This window comes from Sus scrofa, chromosome 1 (assembly GCF_000003025.6).
Source record: "Sus scrofa isolate TJ Tabasco breed Duroc chromosome 1, Sscrofa11.1, whole genome shotgun sequence".
NCBI classification, from domain to species: Eukaryota; Metazoa; Chordata; class Mammalia; order Artiodactyla; family Suidae; genus Sus; species Sus scrofa.
In genome coordinates, this window is record NC_010443.5 from 228,941,783 (window position 1) to 228,954,485 (window position 12,703).

Here is a 12,703-nt window from a genome sequence, read left to right on the forward strand (position 1 = left end):
TGATGCAGTGCCAGAGTTACTTGCTTTAGTTTAATGAAAACAGGAACAAAAAAAACCACTTTCATTTTCCCGGAATATTATTTTTTCATTTATTGACTTCTCTATACTGATAATTTTGCTTAAATTACCTATTAAAGTATGAATATATGTGATAGTTAGCTGTGATCCTAGTCATAAATAGGTCTTATATTTATTTAGGAAGCTCTGTGATTCTCTTTGCCTTGTTAGTGATGTAACTAAGAATTCACTATTGAAATTCACTTGCATACCAATATGCTTGTTGATTAATATTTTCCAATATGAGAATCATAGAAATTTATTAGTTGGGCTTTTGGCCTTAGTACCTGTTTATAGCTCTGCATTTTAAGCTTGTTAATCAGTCCTTTAGTATTCCTTCTCCAATAACCTTTGAAGTAGGCAAGAGAGGTTTTGAAATCATGATTGAATGGATGGGTCTAGAATCACAGTAGTGGATGACAAAATCTCCCTCCCCACGTTCCCAGTTTTTAATTCTTTTGTGGCAAGTAGAGATAAATGGTAGAAGGAAACATTTTTGAGTGTTGTGACTAAATTAGCTATGGCCAGAAGAAACCAAACAAAGGAGAATTTAGGACCAAATTATAGAATGACATTGGGGCTAAAATTGCATTTGAGATGCTTGGTCAAAATTAAACATGCTTATTTTTATGTTGCAACATAAATTCTCCTTTACTGATAATTTTGCTTAAATTACTTTTTAGGGTAGGAACGTATGTGATACTTAGCTGTGATCCTAGTCATAATAGGTCTTATATTTATTTAGGAAGCTCTGTGATTCTGTTTGCCTTGTTAGTGATGTAACTAGGAATTCACTATTGAAATTCACCTTGCATACCAATATTCTTGTTGATTAATAGTCTCCTGTTTTTAAAAATAGCCCCTCCCTATTCATACCTATAACATTTAGGTTACAAGTCTGTATTAAACTCCAAGTTCCCAGTTGCTTTATTTAAAGAAAAGATGCAGCTAAATGTTAAGGCTTTCTCAAATGCAGAGATTTTGATTTTAGGAGCTTATGCTTGGGAAATTAAGTACCTTCTCCAAATTTGTGCCAGAGACGGGTCTAGGACTTTGGATTTCTGATTAACCAGATAGTGCTTTTTTCCACCACAGTATTGTAGGGCATTTGATGCCAGGATAATTTTTAAAACTTGATGTATAATCCCAGAATACTTAAACATTTTGATATAAACCATGGACTGTGGGCCAAATCCAGCCTGTTTTTATTCATCAAATTTAATGGAACATAGTCACATCCATTTATTTATGTATTGTTTGTGGTGTGACAGCAGAGATCGTATGACCTGCAAAGCTGAAGGTATTTATTACCTGGACCTTTATAGAGGAAGTTACCTTAGTATAAGGTCATGGTGAATAAATTAGCCTTAAAAATTAACACTATCAATTTGCAATAAACTGGGATTAAAACTTGCTTTCTAAAAAAGCTTATGGGAAGTTCCCACTGGTGCAGTGAGTTAAGAATCTGACTGCAGTGGCTTGGGTCACGCAGAGGTGTGGGTTCGTTCCATGGCCTGGCCCAGTGGGTTCAAGAATCTGGCATTGCTGCAGCAGCGGCATTGATTTCAATTCCTGGCCTGGAACTTTCATATGCAATGTGTGTGACCATTAAAAAAAAAGAAATACTAACAGGTTAGCATGTTGTTGAGAAATATGAGTGATCTGCCACAAAAGTCTTAAAAGCCAACCTACATTACAAATAAAATAGCACCATGTTTCCCAGGAATCTCTGTGCTGCTAGAACCAGAGATTCCAGTTGCCAGAATGAGATTTCTGACTTAAAACCAAACTGACTCAAGATGGGATATGTCTAAGACTGTTCTTTCTGTTTTGTGCTTACCGTGGTGGAACTTGAACACTCACCAAATGTCCTTCTTGGCAGGTGGAGTGGATCCAACAGCAAGTGGTAAAAAAACGGACCAAGAGGGATTATGACTTCAGCCGTGCCCAGTCCACTTACTTCAACGATCCCAAGTGGCCCAGCATGTGGTATATGGTGAGCTTGCCTGGCCTGTGGCCGTGGCATCAGTTGTGTGTTGTGCAGGCGATGTCTGTTAGGACCAGGAGGATGCAGTGACCAGGGACATTTTCCTGTTTCATGACCCACCATTGACAATTGGTTGATGGCCATGCTACTTTCTGAATCTTTTTTGACCTTAGCTCTCTGGTTCAAAAGAGAAGGAGGGGAGTTCTGACTCACAGTATTTCTGTTTGAAGTCTTCCTTTGCATAGTAGTTTTCTAAGTTGGGGCCAGAGAATAGAAAAATATGCTAAGTCACCCTTAAACCCACCAATAATTCTGTTCACCTCTGATACACATTTATTCCACCCTGAAGCCAATCTGGCTAATGGATATTGGCTCTTGGAAATCATTGAAATGACTCTGCTGGTTGATAAGAGATTCCTGACTTTATTTCTCTAAATGTGCCTTCTCATTTTAGGTAAGTTTTTAAAACTGCACTAGGAAAAACCTATCGGAAAGTTAGTTCAGTGGTTCAAGCAAAAGCTTAACATGTTGGGGAGCGTGATGTACCAGTTCACTTGACATCACCTCCTTTAAGTGTACTTCTCTAGTCTTAGGGTTGTGTGTCCATGATCTCTAAGAAATAGATTAGACTATGTTATGTAATCTTCATGATCTCTAAGAAATAGATTAGATTATGTTATGTAATCTTAATCATGCAATTCTTCTGTCACCACTCTGTTCTATAACCTGCAGAGAGACCTTACCTTTTTTTTGGGGGGGGGGCATACCCACAGCATAGGAAGTTCCTGGCCTAGGGAACAGATCAGAACTGCAGCTGCAGCTGCAGCAACACTGAGAGAGGCCGTGAATCAAACCCATATCCTCATGGATACCAGTTGGGTTCGTTACTACTGAGCCACAATGGGAACTCCCATTTTTGTAAACCTTGATTGCAAATTATTGCCAGTGTTATTTCCCCAAGGTACTTTTTATTTTTTGGCATTCCCTGACTCATTGCATTTCACATGCCTCTCTCAGACTTTTATGCACCCTTTTATGTTTCGTTCCTTCTCCTGGGAGTGGTTTTCTGTCCTTCCCTAGTTTTTTGTGTTAGGAATCTCCATGCTTCAGAGCCCTCGCCCAAGGCTGACATGATAACTCCATGAGTCCTGTGTCCTCGCCTGTCAGCATCTGTCCTTCTTCTGCTCTCCTAGGCCCCCTATCGCTCACTGCCACTCCTGGCATCCTTCCTTTGGCACTTTCTTTCCCAGTTGTTATTATATTTTAAAATCTCCTCTCTTAGGTTGTTTGTGTGGGGTCACTTATACCTCTCTACCCCAAAATCTAACCTAGCACCTAGTGACACTAGGAATTTGTGTTCATTGGGAGTTGGGTAAACGTGGCTGACATTTCTCCCAGGACCCCCTTTTTTAGTCTTACCTGGAAGTGGAAGGTTGTGGATATATTTTAGACCCCAAACAGAATCTTGTACAGAAAACTCTTCCATGCATAAAGGAAAAAAAACAAAAAACAAAAACTTAAAGCTAAGATCAAAGGGAGGTGGGACTCTAAACAACATTTGAGGAGAAATCACCTTGAGGGGACAGTAAGACACTTGACAGCTTATTCGTTCCAAGACCAAGAAAGAGGAAACCACAAGGGAAGGCCTTAGAGAGAGCCTTGGCAGGAGCCGAGGAGCTCTGTCTGCTGACAAGATGATAAGATTGTAATAGGATTAAGAGATAGGATGGAAGCACAGCCCCCCTAACACCCCTGTTTAAAAGGCCCCCTTTGTCTTACATTTCTTTTTGCAAGAAAGAGCCAGTTGCTGTCAGTCCCATTGGATGCTGGTAATAGGCAGCAGCTTTTCCTAGCAGGGTGGGTTGGGCTGTAGTAGGAACCATGGGCAAGGTGGCACCAAAAGTTGCCATGCTTATTGAGTGAGATCTCCTCACTCCTAGAACCACTGCTCTTCTTTGGAAATTCTCTTTTGATGTGAGGAACGGTTGAGGGTAGACTTTTGTTTGGCCATTTAAAATATTGGCTCTTGGAGTTCACATCATGGCTCAGTGGTTAACGAACTTGACTAGTATCCATGAGGATGTGGGTTTGATCCCTGGCCTCGCATAGTGGGTTAAGGATCTGGCGTTGCCGGGAGTTGTGGTGTAGGTTGCAGACGTGGCTCTGATCCTGCGTTGCTGTGGCTGTGGTGTAGGCTGGCAGCTATAGCTCTGATTCAACCTTTATCCTGGGAACCTCCATATGCTGCAGGTGCAGCCCTAAAAAGACAGAAGCCAAAAAGTAAAATGTTGGCTCTGTTTGAACACATATTTGACAATAATATTTCAAATAGGTAACATTTTTTGAGCACTTGCCATGTACCAGGCAATGTGCTCATACTTTTTTTGTGCTAATATTTTTCTAATATAGTGTGAATAGTAATGTGTGTTAATATTGGCCCTGTGTCCTAAGAGTGAGGATTCTGTGGCTCATAAAATTTAGATCACTTGCCTAAGATCACACTGCCTAAAAGCAGTAGGGTCGAGATGCCAAACCAGGCAGGTTGATGGGAGCTTATGGGATTAATGTGGCATCTGTCCCCACCCTTTTACTATTTATAAGTACTATTGTAAAGAAGACACTGCCCTAACCCTCCAGGAACTTCCCATCTCTTCTTGGAGAAATGCCTAAAATACAAGGCAGAATGATGCGCAAAGTATTTTGGAGACAATCAAAGCGCATCTTTCCCTTAATAAAAGGGATGGGAAATAGGTTATACATCATTTGTTTATCTGTCAGGAGTATTGACAGAATAGGAGTCAGAATTTCAAATCTGCAAACATGGCTTCAAGTCCCCATTACTTCACTTGCTACATCCACAATTGAATCTTGTCAAGTATGAAGTAAAGAGTATCTAGCTCTTATGTATGAATTAGCTATAGCTACCTAACAAATCTTAGAACTTAGTGGGAATTTTTTAGTTAAAAGATTTTTATATAAAATGTAGTTTATTTACAGTATTGTACCAATTTCTGCTATGCAGGAGAGCGACTCAGTTATATACATTCTCTTTTATATTCTTTTCATCATGGTATATCCCAGGAGACTGGATATAGTTCCCTGTGCTATATAGTAGGACCTTGTTGTTTCTCCTCTCTAAATGTAAGAGCTTGCATCTACTAACCCCAAACTCCCAGTCTTTCCCTCCCCCTTAGCAACCACAAGACTAGAACTTAGTTTTTAAGACAGTGGTCTTATGGGTTCTATGGGTCAGGCATTCAGACAGGACCCAGTGGTGATGGCATCTCTGTTCTGTGATGTCCGAGGCTTCAGCTGGAAGACTCCAAGGCATGGCTAAAGCTGGAGGACCCACTTCAAGGTAGCCTAGTCACCAACCTAGAGGAAGGTTGGTTCCTCTCCAAATCACCATGAGGCTGCTTGAGTGTCCACTTGACCAGGCTCTATCTTCACGTAGGGTAAGCACCTCAAGAGGTTGTGTTGGAAGCAGTGATGTCGTTTATGATCTAACCTCAGAAGTCACAATTCACTTCTGTAGTTTTCTCTTGGCTCCATGTACAGATTCTATTCAGTGTGTGAGGGGACTGCACAGGGGTGTGTATGTATACTAAGAATTGAGGATGGTTGGGAAGCTGGTTACCAAAATTAAATGGACTAGTTCATAGGAAGCCTTCAGCATGGTGCTGGACACTTGAAAACTCCCAATAAACTATAATCATTATTATTGTTCTCTTTTTAATCGCAATACATGCTGTTTTCTTTTTGTCTGTTGTTCTCATTGCTAAACGTTGAAGAAAGGTATGATCCCATGTCCAGTGGGCATTGTTCAGAGCACTCTGGTGATACGCCAGTGACAGTTGAGGCAAGGTCCTTATTTTCTTCTTCCTTTTTCTGAGTACTAGGACCTGCTGCAGTGTTTCTGAGGGCTGCTTGGCTAGCCTTCATAGGGTCCTGGCTTCAGCTCGTTAGACTAGGCCCAGTCCTGTCAGTCTACATTTATCATAGGAGAATGGAGATTAAAGAATGGCATGAAGTGTGCCTGAGTGTCTCTTTTAATTAATTTAAAAGTTTTGCCCCTGTTGCTTCTCTTCTTGGAAGCTAGTATGTGAAACCATTACCTCTAGCCTTAAGGCCTGGGCAGTATATTCAGGGAAAGATGCAGTTGCAAAAGTTTGTTGTGGAGACGATGGCTGTCTAATTACTCCTCTATCCTATCCTGAGCTTCCAGGAATGGCAAGGGCCCAATCCTAGAAACAGCTCTCTTCTCTTTGCATGGTGGCAAACACTGAGGATTTAGGCAAACATGATTTGTTCTACCTAAGATCAGTAGAGCAGGAGAAGAATATATAAGTGCCAACATAAGTTTACTTGGCCAAAAACTCCGCCCTAAAAGTTTTTCTGGGATCAGGTACAAGCAGTCAGCTTTTGTTCTTTGGACTTCAGGCTGTATTTTTGGCTTGCAGATTTGCTTCTTCGCTTAAAATATCCTAAGTAGTTTTGAAAGGGTATCCAAGCCTGGGTTCTGCTATCAGAGGTTCTTATTTTTGGTAGTCAGGAGGGGTCAGGCAGTGGGACGTCATCTGAATTCACCGGTGATTTATCTAGTAATGCCACCAGACGTCCTAAGTGCTTCACTGCCTGTGTCTGTGGGAAATGCCTATTAAATGCTAATCAAATTAGTAGATGAGCCAACTGGATATCTACGATCATCTTCGTGGTAGAGAAAATAATTGCTCACATTCATTATGTGTCCAACATTTTGCCAGACATTTACCTGTGTTATCTTATTGCCAGGGTTCCAGTGAGTTGAGAACTATTACTGTCTTCATTTTACACTGAGGAAATTGAAGCATAGACATGTTAAGTAACTTGTCCAAAGTCACAAGTTTACCAGAGGCAGATCCTGGTGTTCAAACCCAGGCACTCTGACTCCACAGGCCAGACTTCCAACTTCTGTGCCCTGAATCTCATACTAACTGCGAGTGAATTACAGAGGGATGACTGCCCACCCCTCTCATGCCCCCCAGCGGAGGTTTGAGAATTTGCATTTCTAACAAGTTCCCAGTTGATGCCGATGTGAGGACCACGTTGAGATCTCTGAACTTTATCCTATTTTAAGCAACAGAGTGAGATAAACACAGCTGGCCTCCATCTTTCCATTATCAACTGGGAGAAGAAGGGCTTTTAAACTTACAGGACATTTTAAAGTACGCTTGGTCAATTTAACGTGTTTCTCTTGATCTTATACCTTTGTCTTACTGACAGAATTTTCTATTTGGAAAGCTGGCAGCTTTAATATAAGAAAATACTTTCACTTCACTTGCACTGATTGAAAAATACCCTTGGCTTATATAGTCTTTCAAGGTGTTCCACAGGCAAAGATAGCTGATAGGAAAGATTGTGAAGATTTGACCAAGTCATTGGGAACTCAGTGTAATAGAAATGGTTTTAACGGACCATTTTGACTCCACGGAGGAAAATTCAATTTGACTCTAGAGACAGCAAGGCTAAATAAGATGCCTCCTCAGGGATCTAGGAATGCCAGTATAACAAATTCAGGGAATTAAATTTTTTAATTAAAAAATATTTAAGGTGTACAAAAATTTTAAAGAATACCGCAAATGCTGGTCCACCCATCCCCAATCTAAGGAACAGAATGTTTTCTATAGAGTTGAAGCCCCTCGTGAGCCCTGTGCTAAGAGTCCCTTTGTCCCTTACAGAGTTAAGGCAGATGTTGAACTTGAACTATGAGGGTGAGGTGGGGGGAGAGTTCGTCTTTGTTGCCAGGATGCTTCTCCTGTGAGAAGTATTATTCAGTTTATAGTATATTATAATATAATCTATTTCCAGATTCTGAAGTCATCCTAAGAACACCTTCATTCATGAGATTTGTACTCAGGCTATTGATGAAGAATCCCAAGACAGCAACCTGAAAGTGAAATTTAGAGAAAAATACAAGTTTAATAGAGCAGTTCTTTTATTTCTTTAGTCATGTAAATATTTTATTGCCTCAGGAACTTGTAGCATTGTACAGTATTTCTTGTCTGTTAAGAACGAGTACTGATTTTGGAGAAGCCCATAGTAAAGAACTTAAAAAAAAAAAAAAAAAGTGTTTTCCTGCCTTGCAGAAGGCAAGCTCAGTTCCAAAGAGAAAAGTAAAGAAGCTTCCATGAAATCTTATTATTAGACTCCCAGACTAGTAGTGAGATGACTATTATTCTCAACACAGAATTTTTTGTAATGAGTATTGGGTGGCCTACTTAATATGCATTTTTTTAAAGCTAGGCTTTAACAAATGGGCTCACTTTTTGATGCACTACCTCAGACTTCAAGAAAGCTCTTTGGGTGGGTTTTTGTTTGTTTTGGCGGCGGGGGGGAGCTTAAGGAAAAAAATTGTATTTGTCAATCAGCAGAGTAAAAATTAGCTGAGTTCGGCTGTGCGTGTGGGGCATATCTGCCAAAAACTATGAACTAGCTAGGATAGTAATTGTGAAAAATGATTGTAAGCCACATGGTTCCTTCTCAGCCAACTGGATGGTGTTCAGTTCTCCAAGTCTGTGAGGCATTGCTGTTTCTGTGGTTGGCACACATTTTCCTAATGACTTATACTGTCATTTGACTCTAATAAAATCTGGTGGAGTTTGTGGCATTATTGTCCTGGCAGCTTGGAAATCATCCTTTTTACAACACCCCATTTAGCTGTTTTAATTGAAAATGCAACATGGTGTAAATCTGCAACCATGTGGCCCATCTTGATGCAGAAGGTCTTCTGAGAAAGGACAGACTCCAGCCAGGCTGCAAATGATTTAGTGGTAGGAATACTGGGGGTTGAGATGTGGTTTGGGTGAGCTAGTGTTTGCTTCCAGCTAGCTCTGTGTCTATGGAAAGGTATTTTAGCTCTCTCAATCTTAGCTCAACTGAAAACGTGAGGAATCTGGACTAGAGGCTTTCCTAAGTTCATTCCTGCTTGGACCTCCTCTTGTTCCACATGGAAAGTTGAACTGGATATTGAGCCATAGGGTCCATGCCTTGATTTCCAGCTCAGACCCACCATGCCCTATGAGTTCCTCACTGCTGCTTTGTTTCCTTAGTACAGTAATCTCAGCATGTCCCCTGTCTTGGGGTTCCCAAGACCATCTCCCAGGTGTGGTGATTCACTAGGAGGAGTCACATGATTCAGCACAGAGTCATATGGCTTTGATATATTTCAGTGAAAGGATATAATGCAAAATCAGCAGAAAGAAAAGCCATGTGTGGGGCAAGGTCCAGAGGAAACCAGGCTTAAGTTTATTAGAGACTTCTCTGAATGAAGTCACATAGAAAGCACTTAATTCCTCCAGCAATGAATTGTGACAACATGTGTGAAATGTCTACCAGAGAACTTGTGAGTGGCTCAGGGTTTTTAAAGGGGGTTGTTCATGTAGGTACTTTGTATCTCCCATGTACCCAAATTCTCCACTCTGAGAAGGCATTCAGCACAAACCACATTGTTTGCATAACTGGTTTAGGCAAAGTGAGACATACTTATGAAACCAAGGATATTAAGAGAGCTAAATACATGATTGGCTGAGTTGGAATAATGCTCCTCCTTTATTAGAACTTCCTACTCACTGAATGAATAAATTAACAAAAAAAGAAAAAATACCCATAAGTGGTAATTCCAAGAAAAAGCAAACTTGAATCCCGAGTGTGGTCCATATTTGTTTTACAGCCTGGAAAAATCCCAACTGAATTCCTATGAGTTCCTATGAGGCAGATGTTTATTCATGTATTCATTCATTCATTTATTCATTCATTCATTTATTTAGTGGAGGTTTATTTTTTTCTTCCAGCACTTACAATGTTTTTGACACCAAGGATAAAAGAATAAATGGTGCTTTTTTTTTTTTTAGGGCCACACCCGCAGCATATGGAGGTTCCCAGGCTAGGAGTCCAATCTGAGCTGCAGCCATTGGCCACAACCACAGCCACAGCAATGCCAGATCCGAGTCGCATCTGTGACCTACACCACAACTCACAGCAATGCCAGATCCTCAACCCACTGAGCGAGGACAGGGCTCGGTCTTGCAGTCATGGTTCCTAGTTGGATTAGTTTCCGCTGTGCCACAACAGGAACTCCTAAATGGTGCTTTCCTTAATGAAGAGTAAGTTGAGCATTTTATGGGCAGAGGTTTGGGAAATTGTAATCAGTTTGTCTAATCAGTTGATGGTAGTTCATTGAAGGTACCAATAACAAAACCCTAATTGGAACTTACTGATTAACTCATGATGATTGGGTTGATTTCCTGTGATTTCATTAGCCCATGTGATGGCTGTGATAGAAGTCAGTATACTAGTGGTATTAAGTTAACCTGTAATTAACTAGTTAAAATATTTCTAGAAGAGGCCAGTAAAAAAAACAAAAAAAACAAAAAAAAAAACAAAAAACAAAAAAAAACAAAATCACTTCAGATAATAGTCTTTCTTGCCCAGTGCAAATTATTACAATCTTCTTCGTTAATTTCCTTGAGCAAATATATGGAATATAACATATTACATACTGGTGGTTTATATTCTCAACTTAAAAACATTAAAACTTTAAAAGAGTAAAAGTACACCTGTAGTCTTGCCCTTTGAGCCTGACACTAACCTGATGAAGGGTCAGTTGACAGAAACAAAGTTGTTATCAAAATTTTAGTCAGATTTTTCCTTAATTAGTAACTCATTTTCCGTTGTAGAGCAGATAGCATTGACCCTTGAGCTCACGTAATCTGTGGTTGTCTTAACATGTTGATTCAAGTATTTTAAATCAGTTTTTCTGAATTCATCATTTCTCATTTACTTTTCACCCAGTATTGGGGTTAGTTCTAGTGATCAAGGCACATTTTTTGCCTGATTTTAACACATTTCTTTGCCAGTAAGTAGGGTTCTCTTAGTAAGTACTCAATAAATGCTTATCAAGTGAGTGGAGGTTTGGTCATTTAGACTTCATCACTTTCCGAATTCCCAGGACCACATTTGCTCTTCCTAAAAGGTGAGAGTGTCTGCAAGTGTATTTATTATGTTGAGAATTCAAATTCTAAGTTCATCTGAGATGGAGGTCTCTGGAATGCTGTTTGTCCTTCATTTTGGCTGGCAGTGAACTTGGCCAGGAAATTAAAGGAATAAAAGAATTGAGTCTTAGCAATCCAGTGATGAGAAGACTCAGAAAGCAGAAAAACGCCTAAATAGCCTGGGGAGGGGAAAGTAATAATCATCTTCAAATAGAACACACATGCACTTCCATGTGATTTTTCCAGGTCCCATTTTTTTTTTTTTAAAGGGGGAGTTCCCATTGTGGCACAGCAGAAAGGAAATCTGACTAATATCAGTGAGGATGTGGGTTCGATCCCTGACCCTGCTGTGTGGGTTACGGATCCAGCATTGCCATGAGCTGTGAGCTGTGGTATAGGTTGCAGATGTGGCTTGGATCCCACATGGCTGTGGCTGTGGCATAGGGCAGCTGGTACCTGCAGCTCCTATTCAAGCCCTAGCTGGGGAACTTCCATATGCTGCAGGTGCACCCTAAAAAGCAAAAAAAAAAAAAAAAAAGTTGTCTTAAAAATCTGATGTTTGAATGTGTTACCTAGTGATAAAGAAACCATCCTTATCTTTCATTTAACTCAAAAAAATTCAGCAGGACTGAGCAGTAGTAGGTTAAACATGGCAAGTATATGCATTTTTTTTTAATTATTATTCCTAGTCTGGTATAGCATATTTTATATGCTTGTTCACATTTTGCTTTCTTGCCTGTGCTCTGTAGCCCAGGCCCTTCTGCTTCACAGCCATGGACAATACACAAGCACCCAGAAATAAGTGCTTTGAATGTTTTTGAAATTAGTGCTTTGCATCAGGCGGTCTTTAAGAAGGTATTGGTGGTGGGGATAAACCTCAGGAACCACCAGTTTGGAATGGGACGGAAAAATGACTTAATGCAAGCCCTCAGTTCGTGCTTAATACCCACCTTGTATATTTTCAGTCACCAGAAATAGATTGTTTTCAGTCACCAGCCCTTTCTTTCCATAATGACCAACTTGTTTAAAAACACTTCCTGGTAGTTGATCAGAAATTCGTGTCTCTATCACTCCATGCGAACCTGATGGTCTATATTCCAGGTTGAGAATCATAACTGGTCCCTATTTAACCAGCTTTCATTGCAAATGTTACAGAAACTTTGTGGAAGTTTAAAGCAAAAGTAGAGAGAGAATAATAGAATGAACACCCCTGTTCCCATCACCAATCTCAATAGTTACCAACTCAAGGCCAGTGGTCACTCATTTATTGCCCCCTCATTCTGATTATCTTAAGGCAACTCACACATTTCATTTAATTTCATTTCATCCCTGAATATTATAGTATGTATCTCTTTAAGTTAAGGAACATTTTACATTTTAGTATGGATAAGCAATGAGGTCCTACTGTACAGCACAGGGAACTATATCCACTTTCTTGGGATAGAGCATGATGGAAGATAGTATGAGGAAAACAATACATATATATGTACATATATATGGATGGACTGGATTACTGTACAGCAGAAATGGATATGACACTCTAAATCAACCATACATTAATAAAAATGAAATTTTTTAAAAGATAGGAACATTTTTTTAACAGAAAACTGTAATATAATTAGAACAGGTT

The 12,703-nt window shown here is 39.9% G+C and overlaps 1 protein-coding gene across 5 annotated transcripts in view; it reads left to right on the plus strand.

Moving 5' to 3' along the window:
• Positions 1 to 12,703, plus strand: part of PCSK5 (proprotein convertase subtilisin/kexin type 5) — a 453,468-nt gene that overhangs the window by 87,196 nt on the left and 353,569 nt on the right. For all 5 annotated transcript variants that reach the window (XM_021065005.1, XM_021064998.1, XM_021065022.1 and 2 more), the window contains exon 3: positions 1,940 to 2,053. In XM_021065005.1, the coding sequence (XP_020920664.1) occupies positions 1,940 to 2,053 (114 nt within the window). The remainder of the gene's footprint in view (positions 1 to 1,939; positions 2,054 to 12,703) is intronic.